Source organism: Rana temporaria, chromosome 3, assembly GCF_905171775.1.
Source record: "Rana temporaria chromosome 3, aRanTem1.1, whole genome shotgun sequence".
In the NCBI taxonomy this organism is placed as follows: Eukaryota; Metazoa; Chordata; class Amphibia; order Anura; family Ranidae; genus Rana; species Rana temporaria.
In genome coordinates this window covers 491910761-491931386 of record NC_053491.1, presented here as the reverse complement: position 1 = coordinate 491931386, position 20626 = coordinate 491910761, and the positions used below count along the sequence as shown (strand labels likewise).

The 20626-nt window shown below is 48.3% G+C and overlaps 2 protein-coding genes across 2 annotated transcripts in view; both read right to left on the bottom strand.

The window, feature by feature from the left end:
• LOC120933792 (C-reactive protein-like) overlaps positions 1-9544 on the bottom strand; it is a 29667-nt gene extending 20123 nt beyond the window's left edge. The window contains exons 1-2 of the mRNA XM_040347188.1: positions 9437-9544; positions 6039-6112 (exon numbers count right to left, since the gene is read on the bottom strand). Of these exons, the coding sequence (XP_040203122.1) occupies positions 6039-6099 (61 nt within the window). The 5' untranslated portion in view covers positions 6100-6112; positions 9437-9544. The remainder of the gene's footprint in view (positions 1-6038; positions 6113-9436) is intronic.
• Positions 9545-18493: 8949 nt separating this feature from the next.
• LOC120930819 (C-reactive protein-like) lies at positions 18494-19959 on the bottom strand. The gene is made up of 2 exons (XM_040341997.1): positions 19860-19959; positions 18494-19328 (listed from the first exon to the last, which is right to left on the bottom strand). The coding sequence occupies exons 1-2, from the start codon at positions 19957-19959 to the stop codon at positions 18730-18732; spliced, it is 699 nt and encodes a 232-aa protein (XP_040197931.1). The 3' UTR covers positions 18494-18729.
• Between the last annotated feature and the right edge of the window lie 667 nt (positions 19960-20626).

Below are 20626 nucleotides of genomic sequence, written 5' to 3'. Positions count from 1 at the left end.
AAACAAAATTGGCGTCCCTTTTCCCCCACAAATAAAGCTTTCTTTTGGTGGTATTTGATCACCTCTGCGATTTTTTTTTTTTGCTCAACAACTAAAAAAAGACCGAAAGTTTTAAAAAAAATTATGTTTTTATTTTTTTCTGTATTTTTTTTGTAAATAAGTAAGTTTTCTCTTTCAATTATGGGCACTGATATGGCGGCACTGATGGGCACGATGAGATAGCACTGATGGACATCGATGAGGTAGTACTGATGGGCACCAATGAGGTGGCACTGATGGGCACTGATTGGCGGCGCTGGTTTGCGGCACTGATGGGCACTCATAGGCGGCACTGGGCACTCATAGGTGGCACAGATGGGCACTCATGGGTGGCACAGATGGGTGGCACTGATGGGTACTTATGGGTTGCACAGATGGGCACTGAGAGGTGGGCACTGGGCATGGTTGGGCACTATGGGGTGGCACTGATGGACACTGTGGGGTGGCACTGATGTATCCATATTGCCAGTCAGTGCCCATTTGTGGGCACTGATTGGCATCTTTTTTACTGCCCTTTTTTATACTGCCTTTTTTTTTTTTATTGCCCCCCCCTTTTTTTTTTGCCCTTCCCTGGTGGTTCACTGTGGCAATCCGAGGGGGGGCTGCGCTGATAAACAATCAGTGCGAACCCCCCCTGTCAGGAGAGCCGCCAATCGGCTCTCCTCTACTCGCGTCTGTCAGACGCGAGTGAGGAAGAGCCATCAACGGCTCTTCCTGTTTACATCGCGATCAGCTGTGATTGGACACGGCTGATCACGTGGTAAAGAGCCTCCGCCGGAAGCTCTTTACCGACATCGGAGATGCAGGGTGTCAGACTGACACCCCGCATCACCGATCGCCGCGCTGCGTGCCCCCACGGGCGCGCGCGGCATGAAATCCTGCAGGACGTCAATTGACGTCCAGTCTGGATTTCAAAACCACTTCCCGGACGTCAATCTGTTATTGACCGGGCGGGAAGTGGGTATACAACCTATGGGACCCACACACGATCGGTTTTGACAGGCAGCAATCATAGGTGAAGCCTGTACCAAATGTGTGCTGGCTGCATTGGTTCCACGTGGACCCGGACAGAACTGAGGACCACGTGGATTTTTGGGTGTCCAGGCTGGACCTTTGGCCAGAGCTTGCATTGCATGAGCTGGAGCTTCTGGATTTCCCTACAGCCAATGTGCTCTCTATGAGGGGCCTTTTTATTGGACGTTTTATAGCAGGAAGCAAAAAAATGTTTTGTTTATAGGTAGAAAAAATGTAAAACCGCAGAGGTGATCAAATACCACCAAAAGAAATCTCTATTTGTAGGGAAAAAAAAGAATATCTTTTTAGGTACAGCGTTGCACGACTGCGCAATTGTCAATTAAAGTAACGCTGTGTCGTAACGGGGAGTAAACATTTTGGAGGTGAAGTGGTTAAGATACTGGGATTGCAGCATATATTGTTGACTCCCCTTGAGGTTCTGAAGAAGCCCACTAAGATTGACAGTGGAATCTCTGCAATATTCGGCGTGGACTTCTGAAGACAAATGTGCGGAAGCTTGAAGGGTGTGGAGAGAGACAGGGGAGACTGGCGCCAAGCCTGTTGTAACGGAACGTCCCACACTCCGCTTGAGTGCTTCTGTCATATACCGCTTCCCATCAGTCTGGATAGAGATATCAGATATTCCAGCTGCTCTCAAGCACACAACGAGACAAGACTTGTTTGTCTGCTGAACATGGAGAGTTTATTAGACCCAAGAATACAACCTTATATACAGTTAAAGAGGAGGTAACCAGAACAAAAATTAACATGAGCTAATTAACTAATCATTTACCCAGACTAGGTGACTCATAGATGTGACCTTTCAGGGTAGACGTCACGTCTCCTCGCTCACCTGCTCTACAATAAACATTATCATAAGTGTAAACACAAGACATCTTCACACAATAGCCGGGTCAATTAGCACAGAGAACAGACAGATGGCTGGAGGTGACGGCATTAGCATCTCCTTACACTGTATGTCCCAACAGTATGAATGAGTCACTCTCATATGGCATATACAGGGTCCCAGGCATACAGCTCACAAAGAGCACCATTCCCCCAAATGCCAGGGCCCATGATCGCAAGGAAAGAGGCGAGCATTCAGTCCCCTCCAAAAACCTCCAAGTCTGCTAACTGACAAGCTGCTGAATTCACACTGGGGGGGGGGGAATACAATTGTAGGTCCAGATCACTTTTGGTTTGTTCACATTGTTGCCAGTCAAGCCCTGATGAGGGGGGGGGGGGGGTACATGGACCCCCTCAAAACTTGTTGGGTATTTTTAGGATCATATGGAATAAAGTTGTATCTGGTCCTCTTACCAGTGGAGTGGTGCTTCAATTTCATTTCTCGTGACCCCATTACTTGTCCAATACCAGGCCAATACTCCACTCGGACTACATGCCACAGATGGGTGTCTATGAGAGATCAGTTCTTAAAAAACTTGTCTGTCTCCATGTGGATGAACTCAGGTCATGGCTCAGACCTTACATAGCCCTTGGCTATCCCATTGGCGGCCCATCCGTTAGGGGCGCTGGGGCGCTGCCTCTCAATCCATGCGCCCGGCCCCTAATCTGCGTGCATTCCAATGGGTTTTTCAAGCACATGATTAGAGCTTAAAGGCTCTAATTGGCTTAAAAAAAGGGTGGGCTTGGGGCGCAGAGCACTGTGCCCTGAGCCCACCCAGTTGTGTGATATTACTGTGCCGCCCCCTCCCAAAAAAAAAATATTGAGCACCGGCCACCACTGGGTGATGATCTAAGGGCCTACAGTAAGCAGAGCTTCCAGAAGGGAAGGGAAAGAGCCAAGCTCTCCCTTGTGGAACTTCTTTAACTGCTAACTCACCCCCGGACCATTTGGCTGGCCAATGAGCGGACCACTTGTTGCGATTCAGCGCTGCGTCGCTTTAACTGACAATTGCGCGGTCGTGCGATGTGGCTCCCAAACAAAATTGGCGTCCTTTTTTTCCCCATAAATAGAGATTTCTTTTGGTGGTATTTGATCACCTCTGCGGTTTTTATTTTTTTGCGCTATAAACAAAAATAGAGCGGCAATTTTGGAAAAAAAGCAATATTTTTTACTTTTTGCTATAAAAAAAAATATCCCCAAAAATATATAAAAGTTTTTTTTCCTCAGTTTCGGCCGATACGTATTCTTCTACATATTTCTGTTAAAAAAAATTGCAATAAGCGTTTATTGATTGGTTCACGCAAAAGTTATAGCTTCAACAAAATAGGGGATAGTTTTATGGCATTTTTACGATTTTTTTTTTTTACTAGCAATTTTTATCGTGACTGCGACATTACGGCGGACACATCGGACACTTTTGACGCCATTTTGGGACCATTGTCATTTTTACAGCAATCGGTGCTATAAAAATGCACTGATTACTGTAAAAATTACACTGGCAGCGAAGGGGTTTACCTGTAGGGGGCGGGGAAGGGGTTAAGTGTGTCCTAGGGAGTGATTCTAACTGTTAGGGGGCGTGGCTTACCGTGACACGTCACTGATCGCCGCTCCCGATGACAGGGAACAGACGATCACTGACATGTCACTAGGAATCACGGGGAGATGTTGGCCCGGATTCACAAAGCACTTACGCCGACGTATCTCGAGATATGCCGCGTGGGCCGGATTCAGATAGCCTTTACGCCGGCGTATCTATTGATACGCCGCGTAAGTGCTACGAAGCGCCGGCGTATCTTCTTTCTGTATTCAGAAAGCAAGATACACCAGAATTTCCCTAAGATCCGACCGGCGTAAGTGTCTTACACCGTCGTATCTTAGGCTGCATATTTCCGCTGGCCGCTAGGTGGCGCTTTCGTATATTTCCGCAAGGAATATGCAAATTAGGTAGTTACGCCAATTCAGAAACGTACGTCCGCCCAGCGCATTTTTTTACGCCGATTACGTTAGGCTTTTTCCGGCGTAAAATTACCCCTGCTATATGAGGGGTATCCTATGTTAAGTATGGACGTCGTTCCCGCGTCAAATTTTGAAAATTTTACGTAGTTTGCGTAAGTCGTTCGCGAAAAGGGCTGTACGTAAGTTATGTTCACATCTAAAGCAATGACGATTTGCGGCGTAATTTCGAGCATGCGCACTGGGATTTTTCGTAAAATACGTCAAATACGTGGGGTCACAGTGAATTTAAATAACACACGCCCACATCATCCACATTTGAATTAGGCGGGCTTACGCCGGACCACATACGTTACGCCGCTGCAACTAAGGGCGCAAGTTCTTTCTGAATACGGAACTTGCGCCCTAATTTACGGCGGCGTAACGTATCTGAGATACGTTACGCCGCGCCGAAAGATACTCTAATGTATCTGAATCCGCCCCGTAAGTGTAAACATGCGCCGTCGTATCTGTGCGCCATGCCCACAAAACTAGATACGCCTGAAAATAGGCTTCATCCGACCGACGTAACTTGCCTACAAGCCGTCGTATTTTACGTCGTTTACGTTGTAGGTGAATAGGGCTGGGCGTAGGTTACGTTCACGCCGTAGGCAGTGATCCGTCGTATCTTAGGCATTCATTCCGACATGATTCTGAGCATGCGCACTGGGATGCATCCACGGGACGGCGCATGCGCCGTTCGTTATTCGTATCTATCTGGCGATCCGCCCATCATTTGCATGGGATCACGCCTCATTAGCATGGCTCACGCCCCCTTCCACTTACGACGACTTACGTCTAAGGCCCGGTACACACGAGCAAACATGTACGGTGAAAGCGGTCCGTCGGACCGTTTTCACCATACATGCCTGCCAGAGGGCTTCTGTACGATGGTTGTACTAACCATCGTACAGAATTCCGCGCGTAAACAATACGCGGGGCGTGTCCGCGTCGTCGTCGCGGCGATGACGCGGCGACGTGGGCGGGCCTGCCATTTAAAGGCTTCCACGCATGCGTCAAAGTCATTCGACGCATGCGAGGGACGGCGGGCGCTCGGACATGTACGGTAGGTCTGTACTGACGACCGTACATGTCCGAGCGGGCAGGATTCCAGCGGACGGTTTTAAAACACGTCCAGGAATATTTGTCTGCTGGGAAAAGGCCCGGCGGGCAAATGTTTGCTGGAATTCGGCCCGCTCGCGCCTACACACGACCGAACATGTATGCTGAAACTGGTCCGCGGACCAGTTTCAGCATACATGTTTGGTCGTGTGTACGGGGCCTAAGGCTGCATTCACACCTAGGCGTATATACGCCTGAAGCGCGACGCCGCAGCCGCCCCTAATACGCTGGAGGGGTGATTTTACATGGTCGGCTATGGAGATGGTTCACATCTCCACGCCGAATGCCGAATGCCGAGACGCCTGAAGCTCAAAAGAAGTCCCGGACCCTTTTTTTCGGGCAGCTTCGGCGTTCGGGCATAGCCGACCATGTAAAAAATCACCCCTCCAGCAAAAAACATTGTTTAAAACGTTGCGTTTTGTCGCCGCAAATCGCGGGACAAAACGCCTATTTGATGTCGCCGCAATATGCGGCAGATCACCTACGCTGAGGTGTGAATGGAGTCTAAGAAACCTAGCGCAGATTTGGCAGCACTGGCTTTGTGAATCCAGTGCTTGCCTCTCTGCGCTGCGCCGGCGTAGCGTAAAATAGATACGCTACGGCGGCATAAATATGCGCCGATGCATGTGAATCCGGGCCGTTGTGTTTACACTGACAGCTCCCCATTCTTCAGCTCTGTGACCCGATCAAGGGACACCGGCGGACATCGAGTCTGGAGGTCCCACAGGCACGGTCACGTAGCTCACGGCAGTTTTGCGAGCGTACGTGCGACCGCGTGGTGGCAAATTAAAGGGGACGTATATATTCGCCCATTTGCCCAGCCGTGCCATTCTGTCAACGTAAATCTGCGTGCGCTGGTCCATAATCGGTTAAATAAAGAGAGATAGAAAAGTGGAGAAGAGTGGAAATATTACACATCCCTTATTTCCTCCAGCAGTAAGTGTACACAGGCTCTATCACTTACCTTCCTGTGCAAGAGACATAGAGACCACCACCATCAACAACGCCACCACACTCAGCTCCATCTCTCTGAATAGCCTACAAAAAATAAATAAAAATCACTCTCTGCTAAACAATAGTCAGCATTTGTTAGTAGAAACAGACAAAAATGTTATGGCCAATGGTATCTGGGCTTCAATTAGCGACTATCACGTCACCTGTGGCCAGGTGACAAGTGCACCCTGTTGGGGTCAGGGATGCACCTCAGGGTAGTGAACCCTATAGCCGACTGCTGCTATCTGAGAGCGGAGTATAAGGCCCAGCTTTGTTTTCACCAGAGCCTCTAGTGGTGAGGATGGCCTTCGCCGCCGCTGGATCCAGGTCGCGAACCCTGGGATCCCCTAGGTCACGCTCCACAGAGAGAGAGGGGAAGCAGCAAGCAGGACAAACGGAAGTGATGGGTAAGCCAAGGTCAGGGCAACAGGCAGACAGGGGTACCCGAGGGACAGGCAAAAGGTCAAGGGCACAGGCAAACAGGAGAAGTCAGGGACGAGCCAAAAACGGTACACAGGAAGGTAATCGTAGCACACTGCAGACAGGAACTTAAGCAAACAACACGGTTGAACAGCACTGCAGACCTGTAGTGCAACAGTTAATATAGACTTCCTGGGATGGCCTGGGTGGGGCCATACAGGAAGTAGAGGAGATAAGAAGGTAACCAGAACAGAGTCAGGCCTCTTAATGGACAGATGGAAACAGGTAAGCTGCCAGACTATTGCATATCCATGACAGCGACCAAAGAAGTCACCACGAGCTGAATGTTCAGTCCAAACGGAACATGTCTTGTTCCATCGCTTCCCTCATGCCGGATGACAAGTCTGGCTGATGACAGCTGATATATACAAAGGGGCGGGTCCTCCCAGGTGATGTCAGTGACCATATATGGGCATGACCATAGTTGGTTAATGACATCACGGGGTACAAGTTACATCATTGACCATGTACGGCCGTGTCCATGTTGTGTCCCTGAAGAATTATTTTGATGAAAAGTCAAGTGGGCATCCCATAACATCCCCTAACAATGGCGAGGGGTGCTGGGGTGTGCTGGAGGGTCTATTGATACTGCTGGCTGGGTGATCTATTGTTTCTGGAGGGAATCTATATTTTTGTGTGTGTGGGGAGGGGGGGAGGGGTCTATTGCTGCTTGGGAGGTCTATTATTGCTGGCGGGGATCTATTATTTCTGGGGGTGAGGGCTATGTTGCTGGGAGGGATCTACTGTTAAGGGGGGGGGGTGTGTCACAGTCTGATTAATGCAAATCAGACTGGGGTTCTCGGTCACCCTGTGCCCAGTGGTGGTGCGTCCATAAAGGGAGCACTGGCTCCACCCCCTCTTTCCTGCCCTCCCTCTATCACCATAGATATCTATCTATGGTCGTCGCTGCCACCCCCTATTCAGGTGTTTGGCCCCTTGTCGGGCACCAGGCATCTCAATTACAACGGCAAAAAAATTCACCCCCCCCCCCGCAACAATAGACCCCAACCACACCTCCAAGATGACCACTGCCTTGCTAAAGAAGCTGAGGGTAAAGGTGATGGACTGGCCAAGCATGCCTCCAGACCTAAACCCTATTGGGCATTTGTGGGGCATCCTGAAACGGAAGGTGGAGGAGCGCAAGGTCTCCAACATCCACCAGCTCCGTGATCAGTGGCGGTGCGTCCATAGAGGGCACAGGAGCGCCGCCCCCTCTCTCCTGCACCCGTCAATCAACAATAGATAAATTCATGCATTGCAAGAATCTATCTATTGTCGCTGCTGCAGCCCCCTATTCAAGGCGCCGGCCATCTGAATTATAGCGGCGTTGGTGTTTTGGAAGTGATCACCCTGATTAGAGCCTGTGGGCTATAATAGGCTTCCAAATTGTTAAACAGCGGGCACAATGCTGTGTTAGGGAATCAAATAAATTGCTTCCCTAACACTGACCCGCCTCTCAGCCAATCAGGTGCACCGGGTGTGGTTACCGGTCACCTGATTGGCTGAAGCAACGGGCACTGTGATTGGACGCCTATCAGGCATCCAGTCATAGCAGAGAAGACATCGAGGACTCGGAGGGAGCATGGAGGATGGCACTGACCCGAGAAAGGTAAGTGCCTGGCGGGGAGGGGGGGGGGGCTGGGCAAACTGGCTGCATTTGATGGGGCAAACGGGTGGCATTTGATGGGGCAACATGGTGGCATTTGATGGGGAAAACTGGCGGCATTTGATGGGGCAACATGGTGGCATTTGATGGGGCAAACTGGCGGCATTTGATGTGGAAAACGGGTGGCATTTGATGGGGCAACATTGCGGCATTTGATGGGGCAAACTGGCGGCATTTGATGGGGCAAACTGGCATCATTTGATGGGGCAACATGGCAGCATTTGAAAGGGCAAACTGGCATCATTTGATGGGGCAACATGGTGGCATTTGATGGGGCAAACTGGCATCATTTGATGGGGCAACATGGCGGCATTTGATGGGGCAACATGGCGGCATTTGATGGGGCAACATGGCATCATTTGATGGGGCAAACTGGTGGCATTTTATAGGGCAACATGGTGGCATTTTATGAGGCAAACTGGTGGCGTTTTATGGGGTAAACTGGCGGCATTTGATGGGGCAAACTGGTGGCATTTGATGGGCAAACTGGTAGCATTTGGATGGGGCAAACTGGCAGCAATTGATGGGCACAGTGGCTGCGTTTGATGGCACAATGGCTACGTTTGATGGCACAATGGTGGCAATTGATGGGCACAGTTTCTGCGTTTGATGGGCACAGTGAGGCTGCAATTGATATTTTTTTTGTCAGTTTATTTGCGACTTTGCGCCCAAAAATTTGGAGCACCAGCCGCCACTCTCTTTGATGTCATCATGGAGGGGGCGAAGATGTCTCCAGTGGCAACCTGTGAAGCTCTGGTGACCTCCATGCCCAAGAGGTTTAAGGCTGTGCCAGAAAATAATGGCGGCCACACAAAATGTTGACACTTTGGGCCCAATTTGGACATTTTCACTTAGGGGTGTACTTACTTTTGTTGAGTTATTTTGAGGCAAATTTACACCGTTATACAAGCTGTACACTCACTACACAACATTGTAACAAAGTGTCATTTCTTCAGTGTTGTCACAAGAAAAGATACAAGAAAAGATTTACAAATCTGTGAATTTATCATTTTTTAGGGTGCACCCAACCCTGGTCATTAAGAAAGGTCAACTGCAGCAGGATGGGAAGACGGAGATGGGGGGGGGGGGGCGCACAGATAGATATTTCTGTATTAGGTGACCCCTCCCGATTTCTGACTTCTCTGATCTGCATTCCCCCCCCCTGGTCAATCACCCCATACACATCCCATGTAACCCCCCCCCCCCGATCATTTATTTGTTACCTCCGATCTCTGAGTTGTCCGTCTGGTTGAATCTCTCTCCGATTTTCCAGCCTCAGCTCCTCTCAGCGCTCAGATCCTTCTAGTAATGGCGGGATGAGAAGACGGCGGGGGTCTTATAACATCTGCTCCTTGTCAACAACACCTCCTCCTCCTCCAACCCCCCCCCCATCACACCCCCCCAGGGACCACCATTGCACAATACAAGAGACTAAACATCAGGAGCCTCCAGGACCCACACAGGCAATGTCCTATAGGAAAGCATTGACCCGCGCCAATGTGCAACCCAAGCCTTCCCGACCACAACAGATGTGGAACATTCCATTTTTGTCAACGATGACTTTTTTTTGCAAACCCAAATTATTTCCGTGTTGCTTATTTGGGAGTGTTCGGGGTCTCTATGCAATGCTGGTGGGAGGGGCGGGCAGGGCGCTATACAGAGCTGCCACGGTACTCCTCTCAAGAGCCCTCAGCCCTGATGGAAGCAGTGGGTGGGCTCTTGGGTGGAGTTATGAAAATATCAAAGTGCCTTAAAGCAGGGGGTCTCAAACTGGCGGCCCTCCAGCTGTTGAGAAACTATCGTGCCTCTGCCTGTGGGAGTCACGCTTGTAACTGTCGGCCTTGCAATGCCTCATGGGACTTGTAGTTTTGCAACAGCTGGAGGGCCACCAGTTTTTGACCCCCCACCTTAAAGTGTTTCTAAAGCCTCAAGCACCTTCTCTGCTGCAGAATCCCCCTAGCCCCCTCTTATTCTTACCTGAGCCCAATTCAATCCAGCATGACCATCTTCCGCAGTGGGAAGATTGATAGCAGCCATTGGCTCCTGCTCCAAACAATCAACTCTAGTGAGGGTGGGCAGGCTGGGGGGGGGGTTTCGGTGTCTGTGCCAATGGATGCAGCAGCAGGGCTTGGGAGTGAGTCTGCATGGGTGCCCTTATGGGAATCGGTTTCCTATTGGAGCACAGCAAGAGAGGAGGAGCCAGGAGTTCTGGCGGGGGACCCAAGAAGAGGAGCCATCGGCTCCCGCCCTCTCAGTTAACTCCAGTAATGAGGGATTGGTGGGGCGGAGCCCCGCTGTCTGTGCCAATGGATGCAGCAGCAGGCCTTGGGAGTGAGCCTGAACGGGTGCCCCTATTGGGAATTGGTTTCCTATTGGGGCACAGCAAGAGAGGAGGAGCCAGGAGTTCTGGCGGGGGACCCAAGAAGAGGAGCCGTCAACTCCCGCCCTCTCAGTCAACTCCAGTAACGAGGGATCGGTGGGGCGCAGCCCAGCCCCGCTGTCTGTGTCAGTGGATGCTAAGGATGAGCCGAACACCCCCCTGTTCGGTTCACATCAGAACTTGCGAACACACCAAATGTTCGTGTGAACTTTAGAACCCGTTAAAGTCTATGGGACTCGAACATTTGAAATCTAAAGTGTTAATTTTAAAGGCTAATATGCAAGTTATTGTCCTAAAAAGTGTTTGGGGACCCGGGTCCTGTCCCAGGGGACATGTATCAATGCAAAAAAAGTTTTAAAAACGGCTGTTTTTTCAGGAGCAGTGAATTTAATAATGCTTATAGTGAAACAATAAAAGTGTAATATTACTTTAAATTTCGTACCTAGGGGAGGTGTAAAGTCAGCATGTGAAATAGCGCATGTTTCCCGTACATAGAACTGTCCCTGCACAAAGTGTCATTTCTGAAAGGAAAAAAGGCATTTAAAACTTTGCGGCTCTAATGAATTGTCGGCTCTGGCAATTACAGAGATGATTCATTCATAAAAAATAAAAATAAAAAAGCTGGGGGTCCCCCCAAATTCCCTTAACAGGCCCTTCAGGTCTGATATGGATATTAAGGGGAACCCCGCCGTCAATTAAAAAAAAAAAATTACGTGGGGTTCCCCCCAAATATCCATACCAGGGTCTGGTGTGGATTTTTGGGGGAATCAGGTCTGGTGTGGATTTAAAGGGGAACTCCACCCCAAATAAAAAAAAATGACGTGGAGTTCCCCCAAAAATCCACACCAGACCCTTATCCGAGCACGTTAACCTGGCCCGGCCGCAGAAAAGAGGGGGGGACAGAGTGCGCCCCCCCCTTTCCTGAACCGCACCAGGCCACATGCCCTCAACATGGGGAGGATGTCCCCATGTTTATGGGGACAAGGGCCTCATCCCTACAACCCTTGCCCGGAGGTTGTGGGGGTCTGCGGGCGGGGGGGCTTATCAGAATCTGGAAGACCCCTTTAACAAAGGGGACCCCCAGATCCTGGCCCCCCCTATGTGAATTGGTAATGGGGTACACTGTACCTCTACCATGAAGGAAGTGTAAATAGTTAAAAAAAAAAAAACACACAGACACCGTAGAAAAAAATCCTTTATTAATAAAAAAAAAAATCCAGTTATGTGAATCCACTCTCGGTCCGCCCCCCCCCCCCCCGCTCCAACGTTATCTTCTATCCAGCGACGGATGATCTCTCCAGCGTCGGGTGATCAGCGGTCCGGTCCAGCGATGAGAAGATCCATCCGTCCAGAGCGCAGCAGGCAGCTCCTCTCTCCGCTGGACACAGCCCAGCGGAATGACGCGCTGGAGCTGTGACATTTCTTATATAGGGGAAGCGGCCACCCGTCACATGACCCCGCCCCCTCTGATGCACCCTCGTACATCACTGGGAAAGACCGGGCCAAACAATAGCCAAACAATATAGGCACAACAAAAAGAAGGTACCCTAGGGAGACCCCCAGAGGGGAGGTATCCCGGGAGCAAAGGGGGCTACTGTAGGTAAATCCTTCCTGAGGACTGGTGCACAGAACTGGACGGCATACTCCAGGTGCAGCCGGACCAGAGTCTTGTAGAGCGGGAGAATTTATTGTTTTATCTCTTTAATCCCCTTTTTGATGCCAATGTTCTGTTTGCCTTGTTAGCAGCAGCTTGGCATTGTTGAGCCTCTCATCTACTAGGACCCCCTTTTCCATCCTAGATCCCCCCCAGAGGTTCTCCCCCCAGTGTATAGATTGCATTGAGATTTTTGCCACCCAAATGCATTTTCCTACATTGAGCCTCATTTGCCATGTAGTTGCCCCCCCCCCCCCCATTAATTTGTTCAGATCTTCTTGCAAGGTTTCCCTATCCTGCGGAGAAGTTATTGCCGCGCTTAGATTAGTATCGTCCACAAATACAGAGATTGCACTGTTTACCCCCATCCTCCAGGTCATTTATGAACAAATTAAATATGATTGGTCCTAGCACAGAACCCTGAGGGACCCCACTACCCACCCCTGACCATTCCTGGTACTCCCCATTTATCACCACCCTCTGAACTCCCCCTTGTAGCCAGTTTTCAATCCATGTACTCACCCTATGGTCCATGTACTCACCCTATGGTCCATGTACTCATCCTATCATCCATGTACTCACCCTATGGTCCATGTACTCATACTATGGTCCATGTACTCATCCTATGGTCCATGTACTCACCCTATGGTCCATGTACTCACCCTATGGTCCATGTACTCACCCTATGGTCCATGTACTCACCCTATGGTCCATGTACTCACCCTATGGTCCATGTACTCACCCTATGGTCCATGTACTCATCCTATGGTCCTTGTACTCACCCTATGGTCCATGTACTCACCATATGGTCCATGTACTCATCCTATGGTCCATGTACTCACCCTATGGTCCATGTACTCATCCTATGGTCCATGTACTCACCCTATGGTCCATGTACTCACCCTATGGTCCATGTACTCTCCCTATGGTCCATGTACTCACCCTATGGTCCATGTACTCACCCTATGGTCCATGTACTCATCCTATGGTCCATGTACTCACCCTATGGTCCATGTTCTCATCCTATGGTCCATGTACTCACCCTATGGTCCATGTACTCACCCTATGGTCCATGTACTCAACCACTATTAGTGTTTGAGTGTTTTTAACGCTATTTTGTTTTAATGAAATGTATTTGTTATAGTGGCAGCTGGCGATATATTGAGGTGTGATATTATTACCATATGTAAATACGTGCGGTGGACCGATCTTCTGTATTGGCGCTGAGTAGGGTGTTACAATTATTGGGGGGAAAAAAAATAAGAATGCAGCTTGCATATTGTTTCTCTCTCTATATTTTATTTCAGATGATTTATATTTCTTTATACTCTCTATATTGTTGTGAACAAGAATATAAAATGACAAGAAAGAAATATTGTTAATATGAAAAATAAAATTACAATTCATTTGAAATCTTGATTACAATTTTCATTTAGTTGAGCTGTGAGACCCTCCGTTCCCGTCACCGATCATTGGCAACTCTCATTGTTGAACCACAGAAACTCATTAACACATAATCAATAATTACCCCAAAATATTTCAATGAATTTGTTTTTATTGATTTTGCCATACTGCACTTTTTTTACACATTCAATGTTTTATGATGTAAAACGAATCAATAAATAATATTTTTTTTGGAAATATTTGGAGATAATTATTTACCCTAAACTTAGACATTTGGGGCCATATTCTCGTAGACTGGCGTAAAACTATGCGGGTGTGACGTATCTCGTTTACGCTACGCGGCCGCAAGTTTTATGGGCAAGTGCTTGATTCACAAAGCACTTGCCTGTAAAGTTGCGGCAGCGTAGCGTAAATCCTCCGGCGCAAGCCCGCCTAATTCAAATGATCCGGGTAGGGGGCGTGGATCATTTAAATTAGGCGCGTTCCCGCGCCGAACGTACTGCGCATGCACCGATCCTAAAATTTCCCGACGTGTATTGCGCTAAATGACGTCGCAAGGACGTCATTGGTTTCAACGTTAACGTAAATGGCGTCCAGCCCTATTCACGGACGACTTACGCAAACGACGTACATTTTTAAATTTCGACGCGGGAACGACGGCCATACTTAACATTGGTTGCCCCTCATATAGCAGGGGCAACTTTACGTGACGCAAATCGTACGTAAACGTCGTAACTTCACTGCGTCGGCCGGTCGTACGTTCGGGAATTCGCATATTTTTTGGTAATTTGCATACTCAATCGGGAAAACAATGGAGGCGACACCTAGCGGCGAAAAAAAAAATGCATTTAAGATCCGACAGCGTAAGAGCCTTACGCCTGTCGGATCTAATGGTTATCTATGCGTAACTGATTCTATGAATCAGTCGCATAGATACGACGGCCAAGATTAGGACTTACGACGGCGCACATTGCATTGCACCGTCGTAAGCCCTTTCAGAATCTGTGCCTTGGCGCGCACTTTTACTTCGGCAGAATGGCACGGACAGGCAAATGGGCGTACAGGTACGTCCCCTTTAAATTTGAAACCGTGTGGGCGCGCGCGTGCCGCCACTAGCGCTCGCGTGCCCGCGGGACCCCCAGGACTTGTCCCGCCATCATGTGCCACGGAGCTGCAGAACGGGGGGATGTCTAGGTAAACAAGGCATTTGCCTGTTCTGCCTTGTAAACATGACAGTGATCTACTGCTCACCTGTCATCAGGAACAGTGATCAGTGTCTTGTCACAGTAAGCCCCGCCCCCTCACAGTTAGAATCACTCCCTAGGACACGCTTAACCCCTTCCTCGCCCCCTAGTCGTTAACCCCCTTCCCTGCCAGTGTCATTTGCACAGTAATCGGTGCATTTTTATAGCACTGATCGCTGTATAAATGACAATGGTCCCAAAATAGCGTCAAAAGTGTCCGATGTGTCCGCCATAATGTCGCAGTCGTGGAAAAAAGAAATGTTCCTGGACTGCCGCACTCTGATAGGCGACTTATTGAAACAAAATGAACAAAGGATAAAATCCAAAGCTGTATAACATCCAAAAATTCATGCAAAAATGCAATCAATGGTAGAAAGTGGACATAGGAGACAAAAAAGCCAACATGTTTCACATCATGGATAGATGCTTAGTCATAGCAGTCACAATAAAAATCGCTGATCGCCGCCATCACTAGCAAAAAAAATATATATATATTAATAAAAATGCCATAAAACTACCCCCTATTTTGTAGACGCTTATGGGCCAGATTCTCGTAGATCGGCGTAATTTTGTGCGGGCGTAACGTATCCTATTTACGTTACGCCTCCGCAACTTAGACTGGCAAGTGCTGTATTCTCAAAGCACTTGCTCCGTAAGTTGCGGCGGCGTAGCGTAAATAGGCCGGTGTAAGCCCGCCTAATTCAAATTTGGAACAGGGGGGCGTTTTCTATGTAAATAACTTGTGACCCCGATGTTATTGACGTTTTTCACGAACGGCGCATGCGACGTCCGTGGAATATCCCAGTGTGCATTGCTCCCTAGTACGCCGCAAGGACATATTGGTTTAGACGTGAACCGAAATGACGTCCAGCCCCATTCACGGACGACTTACGCAAACGACGTAAAATATAAAAAATTTGACGCGGGAACGACGTCCATACTTAACATTGGTACGCCGCATGTACGCCACCATATAGCGGGGTAACTTTACGCCGGGAAAAGCCTAACGTAACCGGCGTATCTGTACTGCGTCGGCCGGGCGTACGTTCGTGAATTTGCGTATCTAGCTGATATACATATTTCTAGGCATAAATCAGCGTACACGCCCCTAGCGGCCAGCGTATATATGCAGTTAAGATCCGACAGCGTAACAGACTGTTACGCCGGTCGGATCTAATAGAAATCTATGCGTAACTGATTCTATGATTCAGGCGCATAGATACGACCGCCCAGACTCAGAGATACGACGGCGTATCTGGAGATACGCCGTCGTATCTCCTTTGAGAATCAGGGCCTATAACTTTTGCGCAAACCGATCAATATACGATTATTGCTATTTTATTTATTTTTTACCAAAAATATGTATCGGCCTTGTGACGGTAGTAGAATGATATCCCCGTCAAACATTCCCTTCTTCCCATAAAAGAAAATCTCCCAGTATTCCATGAGTAGAAATCCCTGGGATCGCCCAATAATCCACACATGAGCCAAGCTTACTGCTGGAACAAGAGACACTTTAATGGCAGCATTCTCCTAGTTATATATACAGTTTACAAGCTAATCATCAATCAAAGAACAATGAAATCTCCACCCCCTTTTCACACACTGGGGGCTTCCATACAGATTATAGGTAGACACTCTGGTGCCGACCCTGACAAGACACATTTCTTTAGATAATGACATCAGTGAAGTTAATTACTAGTTGTAACAGAATACGTTATCTAGACAGCTTGGCCCCGCATATAGAAGAGGTAATTACCACAATGAAGCAATCAGAATAAATAACATGAGCCACTTATCTAATCATTTAGCCTGACAATACAATACACATCTCTTAAGGGTAAACACAGGTCTTCTTCACACACACACACACACAGACCTTAAACTAGCAGGGAGAGAATTAGACTGAAGCATATAGGCAATTGCATAAAAGTCCTTCACAGGCCTAAACTGGGGAATATATGTTTTGGGGATATTTATTATAGCAAAAAGTAAAAAAATATTGCTTTGTTTTGGAGACAATTGTTTTAGACCATAGAGATGATCATGGAAGTTCAGCTCTATGATAAGCCGGCAGAACCACTGGCTTCGGTCGCGGGTTCTGCGGTTGGACAGGAGAGCCCGGAGAGGCACTGAAGGGCGGGGGGAGGGGAGGAATGACACCTCCCACTTCCTGTAGAAGTGATCCAGCAGCTAATAAGCCACTAGGATTGCTTTTAAAATAGGGTACTGAAGTCATGACTGCAGCCATGGCCCCAGTATAACCACTCAAACTGCCATGATGTACCAGTACGTCGTTTGGCAAAAAGTGGCAAAAAAACTCACAAAGGTTCTACTTGCAGAAAAAGGGTTAAAATTCCTTCCTGTTATTTATTTTTGTGGTTCTGTAATTACGAGGAGGATGGTGCAACACAAAATATACCCATATATAAGGGTTGAGTATATAAGAACTCTCTTTGCTGATGTGGATGACAAATAAATTATTGTTTTTAATGAAAACCAGAAGTTGGGGCGTCATAAAAACGGAGAAATTGATTTACTAAAGGCAAACAGGTGGTATTGTTTGCAGGAGAATTTTCACTTAACTCAGTCAATGTGGTGACAAGAATACTCAATCACATGCCAGGAAAACACCTGTGTCTTTCTTGCAGATGATTGGATGATGGAAGTGAGCAGAGCTTCACCTCTGAGTTTTCCATTGACCCAAAGTTGGACCACTCCAGTGCAGGGGCGTACCAACAGGTTGGCGAGACTGGTGCCCACCAGGGGTGCAAATTGGCAGTGTTCTACTGCTCTGTCCCCCTATGGACGTTGTCCCCAGCACCCACCGATCTCTGCCCCGTCTATGAGGCCCCCCACCCCAAATTAGGGTTTACTTTTCTGCACAGCTGGGTGTTACGGGCGTGTCCTCCCAGTGTTGTACACAGGTGAGCCAGGTCACGTGCGTGAAGGAATCAAAGCAGCGCTTCTCATCACACATTATTCATGAGCTGAGGGGTGGGCCTACAGACACTGAACATCATCGTTATCCAGCCATACAGGGCGTGGTCTGAAAGCTATAGGCTCCCTTTTTTTATTGGCTGCCCAGCATGAGGGAGTTATGAATATGTAATAAGCCGTCCCCTGTCTGAGAGAACCAGAAAGCAGCTGCGGCCCAGGCGCCTCCCACGGGACACGGATCGGGGGGAAGTACCGGACACAGGGCAGGTGAGGAATGTTCTGCTGGCGGTGAGGGAGCGGTGATGTGACGGCTGTGTGGGTATAGGTGGCCCGATGATGGGAATGCAGGGCAGTAATGGCAGGCTGTAGAGTGGTGAGTGCCAGCTGGGGATCGGTTTACGGGGCTTCGGTGTGATGGGACAGGTATGAGGCGGACAGAGCCGGGGTGTGATCCGGCCAACACGGCACACGGCTCTGCCTCAGACAACAGGTGTGTACCCGGGGTCGGGGCCTAAGTTCACTCTCTGGATGTGGGAGAGATACTGACCGACCTCCATATACAAACCCTGTATATTATATTATACTGTATACTACTACCGCCGCTCCACCTGTATACTATATTATACTGTATACTACTACCACCACATTTCTAACAAAGGGGGGTGCCGGGGGGGGGGCGCCGATACAGATTCTCGCCAAGGGCGCTGGAGACCCTAGGTATGCCTCTGCTCCAGTGTCGGAGTTCCAGGTCACACAGATGTGTTCTAAACCAAATGATGGATGTCAGCAGAGATGCACCTCATACACTAAGGAAAATTCCCTTGCAACATAAACAGCTTCTTTGCCTTTAGTAAATCAACCTCAAGGTGTGTATTATAAGCCGATAGACAGACATTACAGTTTGGGCTGGATAAGAACATCCCCTTTGATTTCATAGACTAGAGACTTCCAATTAATGACATTTCCATGGAAGTCACAATAATAGGCCTTCTGTACATCTTCTGGAGTCAGGACATAATCCCACATGTGGACATCACTTATTTCACCAACCAATGACTGCTTAGATTCAAACTTTCCACCAAAAGAATCTTGGTCCTGTCCAAGAACAATGCTGGTCTTAGCTGCGATAGAAGACCCTTTCATGGAGACCTTTCTGGGGTAGGGTTTCCCGTTGACCCAAAGCTGGACCACTCCGGTGTCGGAGTCCCAGATCACACAAGTGTGCCTCCAGCCCAAAGTCTCTGAGTCTGTTTTAAAATAAGTGTCTTCCTGGTTGACACTCATAGAAAAAGTGTTTGGTGGCTGTAAGTAGAAGAGAAAGGCATTGTCCTTCTCGGGAGTAGCGAGAGAGAAGGTAGTATAATGGCGGGAAAGGTCGGTATAAGAACGTAGACAGACGCTGACCTTACTCAATGGCTGTGTAATTGTAGGTCTTAAAATGACATGAGATGTGTTGGTTTCTTTGGGAAAGACAAAGACTTTACCCTCCAAGCCTAGGGAAGAAAACAGACAAAACTCATTACTGATACATATAAAAGCTTTAAAGGATGAACAATAAACTCAAAATTAATTTATAGGTACTGGAATCATAATTAAAACGACTTGCCGACTGCAATATGTATACTGTATATACCTTGCAGATTGCAACTGGTTTGCCGGGATTATGAATTAAGATATCAGTCTAAACCAGTGTTTCTCAACTCCAGTCCTCGGGGCGCACCAACAGGTCTTGTTTTCAGGCTTTCCATTATTGTGCACAGGTGATTTTATCAGTTTCACTGCCTTAGTAATTACCACAGCAGTTTGATCTGAGGGAAATCCTGAAAACATGACCTGTTGGTGCGCCCCGAGGACTGGAGTTGAGAAACACTGGTCTAAACCCTCCTACTGTTTTGTGCAACCAGTTGCTGGCTTTCTCATGAGATGCTGGAATGCTTTCTGCCCCTCGGATACCCCACCCAAACCCCCCCACCCCTCCAGGCAATAGCTGGTGTTTCTCAGGCTTACTGTTTCCACCAGTTCACCCGAGAAACGATCCGATGGTGTGGCCGGCTGCTCCCATAGGCGATTAAAGAGTAGATACTCTTTGATCATCTCTATGGCCTTGAAGGACCGAATCGACATCACTTCCAGTTCAGGTGGAATTAAATATATTTTTTAAAGCAAAAGATCAAAATATATATGTTGCGCTGGTATTTTTGCCTGCTAATGTACAGCAATGTTAATCTCTAACAGTATTAGAATTTAGTATTTGACGCCGTCTAGTAGTAAAGACAGGAAGTGACTGTTTGTTTACATTTTACTTTGACCTACCTACCTAGAATGCCAAGTGACCTACCCATGAACACTCAGCACTGAACTGCATGCTGGGTAGCAGATAAAAGGAGATGCAGGGGCTTTTGTTAGCTCTCTTCGGGACATGTGACCTGCCGGCAAGGACCTATGGGGAGTTTTCTGGAGGGCTTACATCCACTGCGGAGTGAACCATTGGAGACTCTGCTTTGTACCGGAGTACGAGAAGGACTGCGTGACCGGAATGGGAAGGATTCAGCGACACTTGCCGGAGCCACGAGAGGGTCCCGTAAATCTTGCCGTGCGGAGTGTTGTGGCAGAGCTGGCTGGCGTAAAGCAAGACTGAGTCCAAGAGAGCGGAGCTGTTTTACTCTCCAGGCCTAGTTGGGTGAAAGGTCTGTTGCCCATAGTTTCTTAACACACTTTTATACACCTAGCCATTTAATACAAGTGTTGCTGGTACCTGTGGTCCCGCAGAGGAGATTTATCCAAGAAGACT